The sequence below is a fragment of the Nicotiana tomentosiformis genome, chromosome 2 (genome assembly GCF_000390325.3).
Source record: "Nicotiana tomentosiformis chromosome 2, ASM39032v3, whole genome shotgun sequence".
Taxonomy (NCBI): domain Eukaryota; kingdom Viridiplantae; phylum Streptophyta; class Magnoliopsida; order Solanales; family Solanaceae; genus Nicotiana; species Nicotiana tomentosiformis.
Window position 1 is genome coordinate 147597537 of NC_090813.1, and position 21421 is coordinate 147618957.

Genomic DNA, 21421 nt, shown 5'->3' on the forward strand with positions numbered 1-21421 from the left:
ATTTTCTTCACATTAAATCACTCCAAAGTTTTACTCATATCCTCTACTCCAAAGCTCTACTTAGGGGTGTACAAACGGAATCGGAAAACGACACCAAATCAAAAAGTCAAATCAAACCAATTAAAACCCCCGATTAGGTTTGGTATTGAGTAAAAAAATTTCGAACCAAACCGACATATAAATATATAACTTTTATATATACTTTTAAAACTTTTCATATAATTTTTTTAAAAAGTCTAGAAATATTTGCGATTCTCTTATGAAATGTAATATTTAGTTAAATATGAAATGCTCTATTTTTATTAACTTTAAATAATGGGTTGTATGATTACTTTCTTATCAAGTGTTAGTGAAATGCGTCAATTTCTTTGTTCTTCTATATTCATATGTCAGGATCTATTAAATTCTTATATCATTTATCGAATTTGACGTGGTATTTCGATAATTTAAAATTAAATAGAAGATATCATTATATAGATATCATATGCATTTTTATGTTTAATTATTAAATTCAGTTAACCTTGAAAGTGTACATTAACGAATGTTACGCGACTAAAAAAATAAGTATCATATGTTATTAAGAAAATTCTCCCATAAGAATATGTTAATATATCATGTATTTGTCATTCTTTTTAATTTTTACTAATCATATATTTACTTATAAAAATTTAACAAAGTAAGATTGAAATAATATTCATGTAACAAAATAACCCGAAAAATCCGACAAAACTGAACCAATCCAAACCGATATAGTTGGTTTGGTTTGGTTTTGATAAAAATCGAACCAACCCGGTCCATGTACACCCCTAGCTCTACTCATACCCAAGATATAGTAAAATAAATATGTCAATCTAATATACTAGAATACCATTATAATTTATACATTATTAAATATCATCATTATATTATATATATATAATTACATACTATTTTATATATATTTATTCCACGTATATATTTTATTATTCCCTATTATTAACATTAATACACAACCTATATACAGTGGCCGAAGAATTTATGATAAAATATAACACTAATACATACATGGTTTATACTTGTTATATTATTTGGTGTAATTTATATATAGGTTGTGTCGTTTATAATTATCTTTTATAATGTGTACATTTGTTGTAAGATATACATAATTTATACAGTATATATATTATTATAATTATGGGTAAGTTTAGTGTTAATAAGAGGGAGATATTTTTGGTTGGAAGTTATCCTCCTCTCCTAAAAATAAGCATAACTGAATGGAGAGATTGGGAGGATTTATGGATTAACTAATTCCTATTTTAATGGGATCATGTTTCTTGGATAAGTTACTGTTAATAGAATATAAATTGCAGCTGCCACTTTTCTTATTTGGGTGATGCTGCTACAAATATGTATTATATTTTAAAATCTTGTCTAATTATGAAAGTTGCCCAATGCAAGAAATTATGCCGGTAAGGAACCCTTCCTGTGTAATAGCCCTTACACGCCGCAAATCCGGCTTATTCGGGCTTCAACGCTGATCATCGGATACAGTGGAAAGAAACAAAAAAAGTAATCTTTACACAAATAGTTAGTCGATTCATTGTTTACCTTTTTTTAGCATTATTTACCCTTAAAATCGGATAACAATTAAATTTGTAAGTGATTTTAAGGATATGTGATTTCACTTAGCATAAGCTGAGAAATATGAGAATTGAAGTTAGAAATTAACTGTAAAATGAAGCAAATCAATGTAACGCACAACTTTGATCCTCGAGCTAGGTCGCCCTCGAACCAACTGAGTATATTATTGAAAAGTAAGAACTGAACAACTCAATAATAGAGCTTAAGAGAGAAAACATGATATATTGCTTTGTTATGCGTGAATGTGTCCCTACAAAATGATTGGAACCCCCTTTATATAGTAGATGAGTTCTACATATGGTACAATTTTAAATACAGAAGAAAATCTCCTGACTGGCTAATCAACCGGTCTTGACTTGATACATGCCGCGATCGCTGCCACAATCCTCGCCCGGTCACGGATTCCTCGGCTTTCTGTTATTCGACTTAGCAGGCTTCCTTTGATCTCGCCAGATCCCTATCCTTCTCGGTCTCGACCTTAGCTGGTCTCGATCTCGATCGATCCCTGAATCACGAGCTAGGCAATATTTATTTATGTAACGATCTAATATAACTTGGGATTGAACCTCAGTCTGCCACCCCGGTCTCGATTAACCATACAAAATCCGGCAAGCCCGATTTTGACCGTATACAAGCATGTATATGACTATTTTCGTTTAAGCGGTTGAGTGAACATTGATGCTAAAAAGAGAGAGAAGATAATGTTGAAGTAAATTAATAACTATCCATAAGTATGGCGAATAGGTAATACGCAACAGTCATGCATAATATACATTAGATGGTGATAATGGTGTAAATTAATAACTAACCATAGTTATTACTTATATCTAAATATGAAACAATCACAAAGTAATCCAGTCCATGAGGAATCTATTAATATTGTTTGTTAAGTTTGGCATGGATCAATCTTATAAATATGGTACACCCCATAAACAAAATAGACTCATTCGGATCACTGTCTATTCTACCTTAAAATAGAAACTGTGGGAATTATGGCTTCAAAATTGTTTCCTTTTCTTCTCATTATCGTGGTGATTGGTAAGTCTTCGTCCTATAAACGTTTTCTTCTAATTTCCGAATGGGCTGCTTGAAAATAATTAGCATCTCTTTAAAGGAGAAAGGGGAAGTGCAAATATAAATCGATTTTGGGGGCGACATTGAAATGATACCTATAGGGTATAAAAATTTGTAAGCTTACCTGCTTTAAGATCAACTTTGACAAACTGGTCTGAAGTTGGAAAAATCCACATATGAAGTTACAAAATTCAAACATAAAACGGGTATGAACTTAGCCTTACCAAAGTTTCACTCCATAAAATAAATGCCCTAAGTTTTGGCTTGAGAAAAGCTGTGTCTAAAGTTTGACTTGACAGAAGCAAACTTCACATACTTTTTTTTCTGAAGTTTGGCTTGTAACTTCAGATATTTTTGTCTAAGTTTGGCTTGTTTCTTCATTCGTTTTACTCATGGTACCTCAATTTAATTTGTTCCTTTCTAGTTTGAGATTAGTCCAAAAATAAATAGAAATCTACAGGGATTTACATTACAATAAGTCATAGAATCATATTTCACTAACACCGAGCGAACCGGGAGAAGAAGAAGAAAAAGCGGAGAAGAAGCATTGTTGTCTGAAGTTATACTTAAATTGGGTATCAGTTAAACTTTTTGAAAAAATTAAATGTTAAATGGCGTTGACCAAATAAGGTATGTCTCGTAGAAATTTTATGGAGAAATGAAGCTTTTGCAAAAAGTTGAACCTTTGATCACGGTCTAAAGATCCTTGAATAAGTTAAATTTTTTATGAGAAAACGTTAAAGTCCACTGTTTAAAATTTTGTAAGTTATTGCAAATTTTAGATTACAATGTAATATTTTGTGATCAAACTAAAACATATATGAACAAACATTATACACAAGTCTAATGTCGTCCGGAAGAAATAATTTTTGAAGGGCTATATTTACACAACTTTTTTAAATAAGAAAAGTTTTAAACAGTGGCTTAAAACAAGGACATTTCCGTAAATCTACACGAATTGGTAACGGATTAGATCTAGACTACTTGTTTAGTCCCACACTCCCACTGAGTTAAATCAGTCATAGATCCTAGAAAACATTGAACGAATTATATCAGGGATCTTCATACAAATAGCCGGTCAGTTTCATTATTTATTTTTTCTAGTCGCTATACATAAATTATAAATTGATTATATATAGTTATACACATATTACACATTAATTCCGTCTTATTCTTTATATCATTATCTATTTATTAATATAACCCCGTTTTAATTGTCAAAATTTTCATCTAACCTTTACATTGATTTTGACAGGTATGTTGAGGAAGGCTGAAGCCCAAAAACAGTGTTGCTTTCCATGCGAGACAGATGCAGACTGCGACAGGCAATGTGGAACTTTTATTATGTTCCGTTGTTTCCTTAACCAATGTTCCTTATGTCCCAGATTTAGCCGTTCTTCACATCCTGGATTTACTACTGCTTATAAGAAACTTTCTCCACATTAAGGCCACAGCCTCATCTCTTTCATATCTGTATAGGAGGTTTCGGTTCTTTGATTTACTGTAAATCCTTTCAACAGACCTCCAAATAGCAATACTTGAAATATTAATATCAAATTTTTAGTCGTTTCATTGTTCTTGTCTTGTGTATCATCATCTTTTGATTTTCAACCGGTGACTAATTTGCTCTTGGCCCATTGCGCTCCGTGCTAAGATTTTTCAAAAGGCTAATCGAAGCACCGAGAGTGTGTAAGTGACATGCTTAATATAATTGGTTTGTCACATTTTCAAATTGATCCAATGAATCAAGTGAGCCAACCAGATTAACATGGAGAAAAAGTTGTATTTCTTCACATGATTCATAGTCATTTTATCATAAAAGAAATAGAGAAAGAGGGAGAGAAATGAGGAGAAAGACTTGTATATTGACAAAGCAATTGGAACAAGAAAGATCCACAAAATTGAGGGCGGAGAAATCGACCCTTTGACTGAGGAAAGCATAGAAAAAACAATTTAAAATATAGAAATAAAAACAGGGGGGGGGGGGGGGGTAAGGGCCACCATATTACCATAAATATACAAGCACTATATTCCACAACTCAAGTCCCTCTTCTATTTTACTACTCTGTGTAAAGAATTATGACATGTGAAGCACCATTTTGCCTTCACCTAAGAGCATTCACAAAAGCCAGTAAGGAATCTACATCCCTCTTTTCTGATGGGTACTTAATAGGCTGTGAAGAGTGCTTAGGAAAGAATAGTATTGTGGGGAAGCTGCCAAGCTGCAACTCTTGTTGTGCAAATGTTTTCTGCTCACCATCTGCCCTGAACTTCCCCACCTTCACACCAGAACCCCCCAACTTCTCTGCCAATTCCACATATGATCCTTCCATTGCCTGCAGAATATGAAAAAGAAACATCATCAAGCTAATTCCACAAAGCATTCTTGAAAAGATTTCCGTTTGCCTAAACTTTAGTCAACAAAGTTGTGCAGAAACAGTGCTAGTGGGAGTTAGCAGATATACACGATAAAATTAGATGATGAATTACCTGGCAGAAGCGGCACCAAGGAGCATAAAGAACAACAAGCCAAGGCTCTCTCCGGTCTTCCAATTTCAATAGGTTCTCAATTCCAGGTCTACTCAAGGTAACAATGTCCTTGGTGTCAAAAATATCAGCAACATTGGCACTACCATTTGCTTGCACAACACTGTTACCATTACCATTTACACTTTCGTCTTTAATGTTTCCTTTGTGCAATCCACATTCCTTGGCCTTGGCGTCCTCCCACCACCACCTTCCTTCTCTCTCGTGTTGTCCGGGCAGGACTGGCCTTGTGCAAGGTTCGCATCCAATGGAGACATAACCTTTTGAATGCAAAGAATTCACAGGCACATTCATCGCACGTAAGAAGTTCCATACATCCTTGCCGTCCACATTAGCCACCGGGTTCCACTTCACTAAGCTTCCAATTCCACCATCCAACCCCTCGAAAACGGGGTCTACTTGGACAACCGGAATTTCAGATCGAGTTCCAGGGGACTGATCTTTTCGTTGCCCCGTGATCCAGGCACGCAAGCCTTTGAGGGCTCTTCTCAGGGGCCTAACTTTCCTAACACGGCAGCATTCTTGGTGGCCATCTTCATAGAATGAGAAAAGACCTTTGCTCCTCACTAAGGTCTGAACTTCTACAGCATCAGGAAACATGTATTCAATGCGAATGCCATAGTGCTTCTCGACAGCATCAAAGAGTTGGTAGGTCTCTGGATTCAACCTCCCGGTATCAAGGCTGAACACTCTAAATGGTCGACCGGTTATATGAGCATACTCAATCAAAGCGACATCTTCAGCACCACTGCAAGAAAATGTAATGTTATGAGATGCACCTTACTGGAAATCACCATAAAATAAATATCAGATAAGATTCTGGTATTTAGTTAAAACTGCTCATATATCACGATTCACGACTCTGAACTTAATTCCATATCTGGTATATGGCCAAAAAATCAATTGGCAGAAAGGACCTCTATAGCAAAATTTTAGAGGGAACGCAGACTGGTATATAGATAAAACCAGCAAATTGTAGAGCAAAACGAGACCCTTTAGGCAGAAGCAGTGATTTGAAAGGCGTTTTCGGGGCAAGCCTTGGGGCGAGGCTCACCAAAAATACCCCCGGGCGATGGTGTGGGGCGAAAGTCTCAAGAGTCGTACGCCCGGACGTTCGAGGCGAGTTTTTTTAGTGAGGCGTAAGCCCCAAAGTTTTTTCAAATTAAAACAAAATTTGTTGAATAAATCCTTCATATAATACCCAAATTTTCAAAATTCAGCTTGGTAATTACTCAAAAGTTTTAAAAGGGAACTGAAATGTATTAATTTTAAAAGCCAATTCCTTTTTTATTGATTGAAGTCCCAATTCATGGTCTTTCCCAATTCTTTATCTTGTTCGCTAGTCTGCTAATATCTCCCAAAAACAACGAATATTTAATTTTTTTCTTACAAATACAAAGAGAACTCCATTCTCCTTCATAGCAGCAAGTTCAAAGTTCAAATTTAAGTTTAGTCATCCTTTTTGTTCTTGCATGTAGAAACTTTATTCTTTTCAACTGAAGTTACTTGAGCTTCTAAGTAGCGTATAATATATTGTTTTGACTAGTTTTTTGTGGGGATGAAGCGCGCGCGCGCACACACACATATATATATATATATATATTTCACATATTTATAGTTTTTTTCATTTTTTATGCAATTTTACCTGTTTATAAATATTTACTGTAATTATATTATTTTATAAAATATTAAAAATTAAATACCTATTGGGCTTACGCCCCGCCCCGTGCCTCGGGGCTTACGCCTCGCTGAGGCATATGTAAAACGTATCGCCTTACGCCCACGCCTTTTAAAACACTGGGCATAAGAAATCAATACAAAATCAATCACATTGATTGGAAACTTTCATGTTGGAACTATGATCAACTTCTGCAGATAATTCACATGTGAAATAACATACAACAAGAAAACTTTGCACTAGCTTCACATACACAGATTTAATAATCCAGCATACAAGAATGCATTTCATTCAAGAACATTCCTTACCCATGGTATTCCGAATAGAAATTTTTAAACACACAAAAGCTAAAACAATTTACACGAATAACCTATCCATTTACATGAATCATGAAGTTAGCTCTTTCTTTTACTTTTTTATAAGGGTCGTGTCTAAACCATCTTACATGCACCTCAACTAAATTCACCGGGTACCTACTACCTCCCACCAGCACAAGTATCGGGTAACTCTGTCCACAAAGGCATAGATAGATGGGAAGAAATAACCTAGTGTTTTTAGCTCCTTCAAATTGCTATAATCCCTTTTCAATCTTAAACTTCTTGTATTTTACTTTCATGGGGTTCTCATCTATTCCTAATTTTCAACTTAGCATGCACATTAACTGGAAGCATAAGCACAATTAAGCATTATATATGACAACTATTTGGACCAAATGCAACCAAGAACAGAGCATCACTAGTACAGGCAAGGAACAAGATATACCTGAAAGCAATGGCAATATCATTTCCAAATTTCTCAAGGGCCTTATCCATAATTTCAAGAGGTGAAGCATTTTCAAGCTCCTTAGCCAGTTTCTCATAGTCCGCTGCCTCTACTTTCTCTTCCACCTCTGCCATATTCACCACAAAACAAAAACAAAAACAAGTCGATCAGTTTCTTAACAAGAGAATTATAAATCCTCTCAATTACAACCACAAAGTCATGAAAATTCAACATACCAGGTAGAGGAGCAGCAATTGTTGTTGCTGATGGAACTATCGACTCATTCCTTTTAGGCTCAGCGTTTAATGGCTTCACCAAACAACGCCTCTGAGAAAAATTCAATGCTTTCAAAGGGATTTGTGGCTGATCCAATAGCTGAAAGTTGCCCAATTGGGATACTGCAAAGATAAAATAAACCGGATAATGTAAGGAAAAGAAATAGAAGAACGGAAAAATAATTGAACCCCAGATGATAAAATTATCATTTTAAGGGTAAAAATTGAAACTTGGAAAGGATACAGAAATGGGTACCTTTCGGTTGTTCATAAGAAGATGAAGAAAGAGAGGTATGAATTGCAGTTGAAGAAGTGAAAGCCAGAGCCATTTCTCGAACAGATCTTATAAAACAAAGATTTTTCCAAATGGAAGAGAGTAATCTTTCAGCAACGAAAGCTTAATTCGTTGCAGAATTCTCTGAGTTACAATGAAATTGCTGTACTTTTGGCAGGGTATTTCAAGATTTACAGGGAGAGAACATTGGGTGAGGATTATAAAGGGACCAGAACAAAGGGCGAGGTCTTAGGTTCATTGAACCTGGACGTGTTTTGGAATTCGAATGCAAAGTCTGATGTGGCATTAGTTTATGGTCAGCGTGTGATGTGTCCATCAGCGCTTCCGTCATGCAGCTAGTTCGGAGGGGGTGGGGTGGAGGATAAGAAAGAGGACGAAATGCATTTTATAATTTTCCAAACAGTTCCAAATTTGATAATATATTACGTAATAGAAATTGCTCAATTTTGTATTCTATTATACTTTGCTTCCACAATTTTATACCTTAGTCATCAGCAAATCATCTTATATTAGTGAGGAGGGCTTGACATAATTGGGGGCTAAAGCGTAGTTCCTATTAGAGGCCCAAATTTTATAATCGATTTTTAGTAATTATTTTTCAATTGATAATATAGCTAATCGATTTAATCACTCTTGAAACGTTGATCTTATGTATTTTTATTTTGAAAAACTTATTTTTGTTGAGGCAACTATTAGACATTTAAAATTGAATCAAATCTTCTTATGTAATTAAATATATCGATTAGAGTATTATCTTCTAGTTGTACTAATTCTTTTAATAATTTTAACTCAAAATATAAGTCTAAGCCATCAACATTAGAGTGGTTATTATGCTTTAAAGATCATCAAAGGTTAATACAATATTTTTTCCCTTTCAAATTCTCATCATTTAGCAATCTCAATTTTTTTTTAAAATACTTATAGGTTTTAGTGGTCAAAATGTAACAAAAGCAAAATAAATGTTACATCAAAGTTTAAGAAAATTCTAAAGATATGTTTACTTTATCATAGGATTTTTCTATTCCTCAACAGTCACATCAACTTCACAACGACAAATTTTCACTACAAAATGCTTAAACATTTTAAAGGAAAATTAACACATAACATATTCCTTCTAAAATTGGGGCCCCTCGAATTTGGGGGCGTAAGGCATATGGCTTACTTGCCAAGCCTTTAGAGTCGGCTCTAATATTAATTTTTATACTTGTGCATTACACAAATATCTCAAGTTAAATATCACGAATTTACATAAAAAATAGTAAAACTTTAATCGCATTTTTGTTCTAACACTAACATTTGTCAAGGTAACAACTATAACTAATTAATGTATATAATAAATTAGTATTGTTAGTAAACTAATATTTGAATTCAACATGTAATTGGCCATTGCTTGTCCCTCCAAAGGATCACAACAGCTACATATAATTTGTGATTGCATTAACTTAGTTTATAAGGTGCAAATATGTTATTTAAACGTATCTTATTAATATTTTTTTATTCTTTGTGTATATTTGTAGTTACTCTTTCATTGGTATAATGTCACTCATAAGCTCTTAGATGATAAACTATTAAACCTTATATTCTATTTTTGTTATATTGTATGTTTTAGAAATTATATATCGTTCATGCATAAGTTTAAGCGACTCCATCCATTCTTAAAAAGTTTTTCTGTACCGTCACTTCAATTATTAACCGAAAGAAGATAGCATGTATATTATAAAAAATAATTTGTGAAGATAGCATACAAATCACAAAAATTAGAGTATAGTATTGACGGTCCAAAGTACTATCCAAAGTTCTACAACTTTATGCTTGACCTCACCCAAAAGGAATAATATAGCATTGGTAATTATGTTCTTCGATTTTTCACCACTGATTCCAGTTGCGGTTCATCCATTCCTTTCTCTTTCGCTATGCGAACAAGTAAGTTCTCATTTTACGATTTACACGCTATCTAATGTATTTAGTTTATCGCACTCCTTCATTGGTATCAGAGCCATAGGCTAGTTTTTCTGGTCTGAATTAAATTAGAGTTGAGTAGTTCTAGCTTTTCTGCGTGAAATAAAACTATGTTTATCTACTATAATTTTTATGTGCAATTGGACTGATCAATATGTCTAATCTTAGTATGATTAATTTTTTTAATTTAATTGCCATAATTAACTGCAGCCATTCTAGAAGTGCAAAATAAGTTTCATAAACACTAATCTAAAATAGGTTTTGGATCAGTATTTACGTTTATTGGTTGGTGTGGTAATGTTTTTTAGAAAATCAACTTTTCAAAATTGATTAATTAAGAAAAAATGAAGATTGGTGCTCCAACAATGGTGGCCGGCCATTGTGAAGGGGAGAAGAAAAAGAAGAGACCAAGGTTCTCTCTCCCAAAATAGAAGTAGAGGCTTCAATTTTGTTTGGCCACTGCCAAGAAAAAGAGAGAGAAAGTTTGGAGCTTTGTGTTCCATGGTTGGCGGCTGTAAGAACTTAAGGAAAGAACATGATGAAATTAATTTTTTTTTTCTTCCAAGAAACAGATTGTTAGAATATTTTTTGTTAATTAAAAAAAAAAAAAGAAATGAAGAAGGAAGTATGGAGTTTGGTACTCCAAATTGCTGACGGTGCAAGAATTGGAAAGAAGAATGAAGTTCTTCTCTTTTTAACTCCAAACTGATATTTGACTTTCTTGAATCACTTGTGTGTGGTCAAAATCTGTTATGAAAAGTCTTTAAAAATAAAGAGGATGGGCTAAGAAGTTGCTGGCAGCATTAACAAATTGGGTTGAAGGCCCATTTTGTTTTTAAAAAAGAAAATGCTTTAGTAGTTTATAGGTCATAGGCTAAGGGTTCTGGATTTTTTGTTTTTGGATGGAAGACTAAAACAATGGGCTAAAGGCCCACTTTCATATATCTTGTTTAATTTTATTTTGGGCTAATCAAATTAAATTAAGTTCTATTTTTTTTTTATAAATTCCAGATTTCAAAAATTAGCCATATGGACTTAATTTTCTGAATATAAATTTAGTATTTATATTCTTTTATGAAAATTATAATTATTTGTGATGACACGGCCGGTCGTTTTGAGTATTGTAGCTCCATCCCCGGCTTTATTGCCTACTTGATGTTCGTTTATTGTTATGTGACTTGCCGGGGTGGTTGGTTTGGTTCCGGAGATGTTTCGAAATGAATTGGGACACTTATAGCCTATTTGGTCAAGCTTCTAAAATCTGCTTATTTTGAGAAGTGCTTTTTTCAAAAAAGTACTTTTAATGAGAATCGATTTGTGTTTGGCTAATTAATTTGAAAAACATTTTTGAGCAGTAATTAGTATTTGGCCAAGCTTTTGAAAACTGCTTCTTAGTGTATTTTTCTCAAAATTACTTTTGGAGAGAAGCTACATTTTTCTGGTTCTCAAAAACTGCTTCTGCTTCTCCTCAAAAGCACTTTTTTCCTTCTAAAAGCTTGTCCAAACACCTCGATTTTTGGGTGCTTTTGGCCCAAAAAAGTACTTTTGACCTAAATAAAAGCTTGGCCAACCAGGTTATTAGTCCCAAGGCTGAAAGCTTAAGTTGAAAGAGTTGACCAGATATTGACTTATGTGTAGATGACTCTGGAATAGAGTTTTGATGGTTCTGATAGCTCAATATAGTAATTTTGGACTTAGGAGTGTGTCCAAATATTGATTTGGAGGTCCGTAGGTCATTTTGGCTTGAATTGGGAAAATTTAAAATGTTTGACCGAGAGTTGACTTTATTGATATCGGGTCCGGATTTTAGTTCTGAAAGTTGAAATAGGTCTGTTGTGTCAATTAAGACTTGTGTGCAAAATTTGAGGTCAATTGAAGTTGGTTTGGTATGTTTCGGCATTAGTTTTAGAAACTGGAAGTTCATGAATTCCTTTGACTTGAATCGAGGTGTGATTCATGGTTTTAGTATTGTTTGATGTGATTTGAGGCTTCGAGCGAGTTCGTATCATATTTTGGGACTTGTTAGTATGTTCGGATGGGGTCCTGGGGGCCTCGGGTGTGTTTCGGATTGAGTTCGGACAAATTATTCTTGAAATAGGATTGCTGGTTTCTGTGTTCTGGTTTCCTTCATCGCGATCGCGAGGAAAGGTCCGCGATCGCGAAGGGTCTTTGAGGACAACTGGGATTTTACTCTTCGCATTCGCGAAGTAAGGGGTGCGATTGTGAAAGTTGATGAACTTGTGCTTCGCGAACGCGTACAGTGGATCACGTTCGCGTATAAGGAAAGTGAGGCAGCTAAGGAAGCACGCAATGTTCTTCGCGTCGCGCGTCGTGGAACCCGATCGCATAAACTTGGGAAGGTTGTTCTCTGCATTCACGACTGAGCTCTCGCGATCGCGGAGGAGGTTTTGTGAGCAGGGGAGAGTTTGTTCTCCGCGATCACTATTGTTTGTTCGCGATCGCGAAAGCCAATAACTGGGCAGTAATGTTAAATTTAAAAAATGAGGGTTTTATTTTATTTTTCATATTTTGGACTTAGAGAGCTCGGTTTGTGGCGATTTTAAGAGGGATTTTCAAGGAATCGATTGGAATAAGTAATTCTAACTCGAATTTGATTATTTTACATGAACCTATCATTGTTTTTACCATTTAATTGGTGTTTTGGGTTAGAAAAGTTGGAAAATTATTAAAACTTCATAGACCATATTTTGAGGATTTGAATAATTTTAGTATGGTTGGACTCGTTATCGAATGAGTATTCGTATTTTATAAATTTTGCCGACTTTCGAGACGTGGGCCCCGAGTTGACTTTTTGGGTTGACTTTTTGACTTTGGTTAAAGATCTTAGCTTTATCATTTGGAATCAATTCCTATAGCTTTTATTGATAGTATTACGTTATTTTTGGTTAGATTCGAGCCTTTCGGAGATTGATACGGGTGGGAAGGGCTTGCTAGCGGAGTGATTTGATTTGCTTAAGGTAAGTATCTTATCTAAAATCGATTGAGGCACTAGTTGCCTAAATTATTGTGATAGATACGTGCTATTGGGTGCGCACATGCATGGGGTTGAATCCATGTGTGGACACCGGGGTCATTTATTCATGTTCGGGTTGTGCTCAGGCTCTTATAAGCCTAGAATTTGACTGTTAAACCTTAAGCTATGATGCTTTGCACGTTTGTGATATTGTTGTGAACTATTTGAGCCAAATTTGAGGCTACATAAGGGCTTAATCCCTGAATGAATTGATAAATATAATTCTTTGATGAAATTGCCGGTTTGAGTTATAATAGTACACTTGCACATGCCTACACTTTAGCATGTCGTTTATACCAGTCCAGGAGCATGAGATTTGTTATTCACTCATTTCATACATGTATACTTGTTTATTTGCTCATATATGATACGATCAGAATGGGTGTCTGTGACCACGCCGGGTGGATTGTATTGTTGTGCATGTGACCATACTAGGCAGATTATGCTTGTTGGCACGTGAGTTGTCCGTGCGGATCCAGATATTGATGTTATTAGCAAGTGAGTTCTCTGTGCAGTACGTGAATTGTCCGTACGGATTCTATTATTAGCACGTGAGTTGTTCGTGCAGTGTGTGGATACGGATCCATCCCCCTAGGGTCACCCTCTCTTGTTTATCTCATGATGGTGCACACGCGGTTATTGAGGAACTGATTAGTTGTTTGGTACGGATATGGAAAAGTTGAGAAAATCTGACCAGTGTTTTGTTGGATTTTGCATTCCATCTTTACTTGCAATTTCTTTGATCATTATCTGATTTAACTGCATATCATCTCTATATGCCAAGATATTGTCTGAGCAGGGTATTTGAGAACTTGTACACATACACACACATATATTTTCTTACTGAACTTTATGATTTTATTCCAATATTGCTCTGCACCGGTTTAAAGGATGAAACTACACAGTAATAACTAGTATCATTATTAATTTATGCTTCTCTTATCTTGCTATGTTTATTTACGGTACTTATTAAGTACATTGGGTCGGTGTTGATACCCAATTTTACCCTCATGTTTTATATGTCATACTCCCTCCGTTCTAATTTATGTGAACCTGTTTGACTGGGCACAAAGTTTAAGAAAAAATGAAGACTTTTGAAATTTGTGGTCCTAAACAAATCAAAAAGGGGCCCAGAGTATTTAAGTTAAATTGTTTCCAAATTTAGAAAGAGGTCATTCTTTTTGGAGCGGACCAAAAAGAAAATAAATTCACATAAACTGGAACAGAGGGAGTATATACTTTTAAAATAGCATTCCTGCATCATCACCAATTTACAAGGGTCATATAAGTATTTTCTATAATTTTTCATAATTTTCAAAGCTTTAAAATTAATTTTTCTTGTATTTAAATTATTCAGATATTTACTAATTATCCTATCAAACTATTTTACGATGACTCAATCATCCAAATTTATTATTTACATTCACATATATGTTTTATAATATTTTTACTTCATTTCATGTAATTATATTTGTATTTTTGAGCTATTTACATAATTTTGGAGTAATATCCTATATTCTACACATAATACATTCATTACATTATTCATGCTAAAATAGCATTTTTTATATTTTTATAATGTTAAGCTATTATTTTTAATTATTTTATTGCATACGTAATATTTTATTATTCATTGATTATTTTTTATAAATTATTTTAAACAATTTTGGTGTATTTAATTCTTATCCCTATATAGGGCTAATTTTCAAACGGGCCAAGGAAAGCCTACAATCACTTCTCAAGCCAAGGAAAACTTAGGATTTCGCCTTGAAACACATTCGGGGCAAGTTATAGACCTTTTGCACGAGTACTTGGACTAGCAACAAGCTATCTCACCCCTCACACAACTGGATTGTTAAAAAAGATAGAGTCGAGGGCCCACAACGACCACATTCAAGATTGAAAATCACTATGGTTCAATTAAACCACTCGATGGTTGTCAAAAGTCAACACAAGAGTACAAAGTCACTAACTAGAGCTATTTCTTTCAAAAACCTTGTTTCTAACCATAAGCACGTAGTTAAGTGTGTTGGTACCAAATAAAACATGTTTGACTCTTCGAGCATGACTTAATTAGGTCTTTTTGTTCATTACTACTACTATTATTACCTAAACACCAAAAACAGACTCATTCCCTTAAGAAGGTTGTCACGTCATCCATCGTTGGGACGAGTCATCCGGTTCACACAACAACTACCTTTGGAAAGAACCGTGGCATTAAGAAAACCAAAGGCTTATTGTTTATTAAAACATAGAAAGAAGCTACTAAAACAAACAAAGAAACTACTAACTCAAACTACGAACTAATAGTGGAACCAAAAAATAAAGAAGCTAATTAAGCAAAAACTACTGAATATACATAATGAGAGAAAAAACGAGAATATATACATAATTAGAAAGAGAAAGAAAATAATATCAAGTTATTACAGGCCAATTATCTCAGAATGTACCAAATATCATCAAAATAAATTCCACCCCTGAATAAAAATAAGCATTGTCCCCAATGCTAAACAAAATAAGAGTAAAAGAGGGGAAAGAGTAAAGAAAACTCCCCATGGCTCCTTGGACATCTCTGTGTCCACATCAATATCACCGCCCTCAGTCTTATTCATCTGGATCTCATCATTCTCAACTCTGGGAGTGACTGGGTTGGTGAACATCTGGCGCACTGCCTCGGCAGTAGAGTCTGGCTCCTCAGACTAGCTAGCTGGTGCCACCGGTGCTGATGGTGCTGCAAGAACTGGGTCTGAAGGGTGTGGGTCAATCAACATGTCAAAAGGGATATCTCCGGCTGCAGCAAGCTTGGTCACCTGCCTCCGGAGCTTGTCCACTGACTTCTCACTGGCCTGGGACTTTCTCATCTTCTTTACTTCTTTGTCCAGCTCTTCGATCACTGACTCGTGCTGTACCAAGCTAGCCATGATGGTGTTCTGGTTCTCTAGGAGCTTCTTCAATGTCTCCTCAACTGTCGGGGGAATCTGAGGTGCCTGAACTGAATACTATGCTACAACAGTACTGAATAGGTCAAGCAGCTTTACAGTGGCTGTCTTCATCCAGTTGTTGAGATTTGCCAATGTCTGGGAGACTCGCAGCACAGAAAGTGGAGCAGTAGGCATGGGCACCGGCTTCAAAGCCAAAGTGGAGATTGTGGCAGGAGCTGCAGAAGGGGATATGGATGATAGTAGAGGCATAACTGCGGCACTAGAAAAAGGCTCGACCGAAGTAGATGGGACATCAACTCCCTCCGTAATTACCGTCGTTGGCTCATCAGACTGGCCTGTGGTGGTAGACGGCTGACCCTTTCTCTTGGGGTTGTTTGCATCCATCAGTGAGTACCACGAGAAAGGTTTCTTCAGCCATACCTTTGTATCATAATCCCTTGGCTCCACCCGCGTATCCCTGAGATACTCTATGATGGTGTTGGGATACGGGTAGAAAGAATCATCCTGTCGGGCGATCACAGAGATGTTGGCCGACATCACAGCACCCACATTGATGGGGTACCCGACCATGATAGAAGCAACTAGAACCGCCTGAGGAATCGAGAGATAGGTCTCATTCTGGCTCGAGTCCAGTCTGCTGCAGACAAAGGTTTTCCACCCCTTTGCCTCAAAGCTCAACGTGCTCCTTTGAATAGGAACCCCTATTGTGATCTATGACAGTAGTGGCCCAGGAGCTGCTAGAATCTCTGCTAACCAAGGTCGGGCCTCATCTCCCATTACACACATCTCTAAATATTCCGTCGGCTCAACATCTTCGAAACCCAAGTACATGTTGAGAGTAGCTTGATCAAATCTCACTTTCAGGTTACGCACTTTGGTTACCTTTGTCCCCTTCTTGATATGTGCCATATTGGCATTGAATTCCCGAACAAGATACTCCTTGGCAGCCACCACACTCTGGGTGAACCACATCCACCCCTTGTGTTCCTTGATCTGTCTCAGCACTACCGGGTTATACTTCTCTAGATCCTTCAACTGAAACTGCCTCTCAAGAGTGAGTGACCTTACTGGACACCATTGACGGAAGCTAGTGAAGGTGGCTAAGCTTACAAACCGGTCCTCCCAAACCTCTTTCTTCTTCGTCCTTTCAAGGCCGGTAATTGTAACATCTCCCCCTCTACCATCATCGGGGGTGTCCTGAACTGATGTCTCTGGTACCTCAGGGGCAGGTGTAGTAGATGGCTCAGAAGCCTGACTAGCACTTTCTGAATCCTCGAAAGTGCTGTGGGATGATGATGGCTCGTCCCTCAGTTGGTATCCCTGACGGCATGAACTGTACTGCTGGCTGTTCTTGAATGGATGCTGAGTTACCCTCTGATACATCCCTAGATGCCCATATGAACTTGTCTCAGAGTGATCTGCACCGCTCCCTCTCCTGGTTGCTGTCTTTTTTCTGATTTCATGTTGTTGGCACTAGGTAAGGGTCTCTTGCCTCATCCCCGAGAAGGTTCACCCCTTTCTTTCGAAGTGTCGCCTCTACCTCTAGATCGAACCATTTTCTGTACCAAGCAAAGGCGATCGTTGTTGCAATTCAAGTTTATACATACAATGAGATATGTAAGGACACACCAGAAGGCACAGTGAGGAACACAGTTGAAACATGCTTGCAGGATAGGGATCTGCGGTCCGCACATTTTTTCTTAAGGCCGCATATTGGGCCTTGCGGACCGCACAATTCTCTCTTGCGGCCGTAGATACGAAGTACAGTCCGCACATTTTTCATTGCGTCCGCAACTCATAAACCAAAGATATTCCAACTCTCTGATGATAGAGAATTGGCTGATGTGCGGCCGCAACATTTTTTTGCGGATCGCACATTGAATCACAAATATGCACACTTCTCTAAAGATAGTGAAATAGCTATTTTGCAGTCGCAATGGAAATTCTACGGCCCGCACAATTTTCCTTGTGGCCGCAGACCCATTCGTTACTAAGGTTGCCCTAGACTCAACTTCTGCGGACCGCACAATTTTCTTGCGGGCGCAGATTTCAGATAATTACGAATATGCCAGTATGACTAACTAGGTTTTGCAATGGTTTTGAGAAATTTTTGACATGAAAACACGTTTGCCTAGTCCCCAATAAGCAAGTATTAGATAACCCACTACAGATTTACCCCCACATGGTTGTACAATTGAATTCTACAGATAAATGGCCTAAAATTTGACTAAAAATTAAAAGAAAAAGTTAACAAGATTGTGAAACATACCAAATGAATGAGTGTGATGAGTGATTGATCAAAGATGTTATATGAATGCACAGGTAGACTCAGCAAGAACTTTAGAAGATTACTGTGATTTTGCTCAAAGAGGGAAATGAGTAACAATAGCCCTTGCTCTCTATTTATACTTATCGATTCTCTAAGGGAAAGAAGAGCGAGTGCGACCGCAGAATTTCAATTGCGGACTGCACTTTGTTACCTGGTAATCTTAAACATCATTTTGTCTGCGGTCTGCAATTTTTTGTGTGCGACCGTAGATCCCTTGTTGCGGGCCATAGATTTTGTGTTGCGGCCGTAGATCGACCATTTTTCTGACAGACCAACTTCAGAGAGCTGTTATTTTCCATCTTCCATTTGTGCAGTCCGCAAGTTAATTGTGCGGCCGCATAGCACCTTTTTGCTGGGGCAACCAAAATTGTGCGGTCCGCACAATGCAACTGCGGTCCGCAATTCTTTCAACACTTCACCTGATTTTTGTCTAGAATTCCTGTAAGGCATACTCATCCCTGTAGCACACTTCAAATCAAGTTAGCAGAAAAATAGCACCTAACTACAAAAGAAGAAAATAAAAGAGAGAGAAATATGGGTTGCATCCCAAGAAGCGCCTGATTTAACGTCGCGGCACGACGCAGAATACCATCAGTTGAAATGAATCATCTCCATGACGTGGCCATCTCAAACTTTTCCCAAATAGTGCTTCACCCGGTAACCATTGACTCGGAATACGTCATTATTTTTGTTCTTCAAGTCCAATGCACTAAAAGGCGTCACACCCACAATTTCAAACGGACCACTCCATTTAGACTTTAACTTTCAGGGAAACATCCTCAACCTCGAGTTGAACAACAATACGAGATCGCCCACCTTGAACGCTTTGTTCCAAATGTATTTGTCATGAAGATATTTCATCTTTTCTTTGTACAAGGATGAACTTGTATAAGCATGATACCAGAACTCATCCAATTCATTCGAATGTGCAACCCTCAAGTTAGCGACTACATCCCAATCAAGATTCACCTTCTTTAGAGCCCAAATGGCTTTGTGCTCAAGTTCCACCGAAAGATGACAAGATTTGCCGAACACTAACCGGTATGGCGACATTCCGATAGGTGTTTTGTAAGCCGTCTGATAAGCCCATAATGTTTCATCAAGCTTCTTGGACCAATCCGTCCGGTTAGCATTCACTGCTTTGGACAAAATACTCTTTATCTCCCGGTTGGAGACTTTCACTTGACCGCTAGCTTGTGGATGATAGGGAGTCGTGATTTATGAGTAACACTGTACTTTCTAAGTAAAGTGTCGAAAGCTTTGTTGCAAAAATGCGACCCCCCGTCGCTTATGATAGCCCGCGGAGTACCAAACCTTGTGAAGATATTATTCTTCAAGAATGCCACCACACTTCTCGCCTCATTATTGTGTAGAGCAACGGCCTCAACTATTTAGACACATAATCAACCACGACCAAGATGTAGGTGTTTACCCATGAAGTCAATACCCCACACATCAAAGATATCAATCTCCAAAATGATAGTGAGAGGCATTTCATTTTTCTTCGAGATTCCACCAGCTAGTTGACATTCATCACATCTTTTCACTACATCACTTGCATCCTTGTAAAGAGTGGGCCAATAGAAACCATAACTTATCACTTTGGTTGCCGTTCTTGCTCCACCATGTTGACCACCATATAGCGAAGAATAACAAGCCCCAAGAATTTCACCTTGTTCTTTTTCCGGTACGCATCTTCTAATTACCCCATCCGTGCAAATTCGGAAAAGGTATGGTTCATCCCATTAATAATCTTGACAATCCCGTTTGAGATTCTTTCTTTGGTTTGAAGAGAACTCATCCGGAATGATTTCACACACAAGAAAATTTGCTAGATCCGCGAACCATGACACATCCTTCATTGAAAGAGCCAAGAGTTGCTCATCGGGGAAGGAGTCATTGATTTCAAGGTCATCATACAGCCTCCCCTCCTCCTCCAAATGAGACAAGTAGTCCGCCACTTGGTTTTCACTTCCTTTTCTATCTTGGATGTCAATATCAAACTCTTACAACAACAATACCCATCTCATCAACCGAGCTTTGGAATCTTTCTTTCCCATAAGATAACTAAGTGTCGTATGATCCATTTGGACAATAACTTTTGCACCCATCAAGTACGGACGAAACTTCTCAATTGCAAACACAATGGCAAGAAGCTCTTTCTCCGTAACAGTATAATTAACTTGGGCACCATTCATGGTCTTACTAGCATAGTAAACTGGATAAAAAATCTTGTTGATGCGTTGCCCCAAAACATACCCAACCACTACGTCTCTAGCATCACACATGAGCCCAAAAGGGACACTCCAATTTGGAGCGGTGATAATGGAAGTGGTTGTCAACTTGAACATTAACAATACAAAGGCTCTCATGCAATCATCATTGAAGTTAAACTTAGCATCTTTCTCAATAAGCTTGCACAAGGGGTTCACCATCTTAGAGAAATCTTTGATGAAATGCCAGTAAAACCCCGCGTGGCCTAAGAAACTCAGCACACCTTTCACCGAAGTTGGAGGTAGAAGTTTAGAAATCACCTCAATCTTTGCCTTGTCAACTTCAATTCCATTATTTGAAATCTTGTGGCCAAGGACAATGCCTTCCTCGACCATGAAATGACACTTCTCCCAATTGAGCACCAAATTCGTTTCTTTACATCTTGCCAACACTTTATCTAGATTTGCAAGACAATCATCAAAGGAATCCCTTACCACCAAGAAGTCATCCATGAAAACTTCAAGATAATCCTCCACCATGTCCATGAAGATAGCCATCATACACCTTTGAAAAGTCGCCGGTGCATTACACATACCAAATGGCATTCGCTTGAAGGTGAAAGTACCATAGGGACATGTAAATGTTGTTTTCTCTTGATCCCCCGGAGCAATAAGGATTTGGTTGTAGCACAA

At 37.1% G+C, this 21421-nt stretch overlaps 1 protein-coding gene across 1 annotated transcript; it reads right to left on the minus strand.

Annotated features, from left to right (window-relative positions):
* Positions 1-4539: 4539 nt before the first annotated feature.
* Positions 4540-8425, minus strand: LOC104106256 (5'-adenylylsulfate reductase 3, chloroplastic-like). The gene is made up of 5 exons (XM_009614755.4): positions 8213-8425; positions 7918-8079; positions 7682-7808; positions 5185-5989; positions 4540-5030 (listed from the first exon to the last, which is right to left on the minus strand). Exons 1-5 carry the CDS (start codon positions 8283-8285, stop codon positions 4800-4802), a joined length of 1398 nt encoding a protein of 465 aa, XP_009613050.1. The 5' UTR covers positions 8286-8425; the 3' UTR covers positions 4540-4799.
* Positions 8426-21421: the final 12996 nt, after the last annotated feature.

Excerpts from the sequence above, each read along its gene's own strand:
- LOC104106256 (XM_009614755.4), bottom strand. The coding sequence starts at position 8,285 with ATGGCTCTGGCTTTCACTTCTTCAACTGCAATTCATACCTCTCTTTCT. Across the intron at positions 5,990-7,681 it reads GATATTGCCATTGCTTTCAG|TGGTGCTGAAGATGTCGCTT; the intron begins GTATATCTTGTT and ends ATTTTCTTGCAG. Across the intron at positions 5,031-5,184 it reads CTTGGTGCCGCTTCTGCCAG|GCAATGGAAGGATCATATGT; the intron begins GTAATTCATCAT and ends CATATTCTGCAG.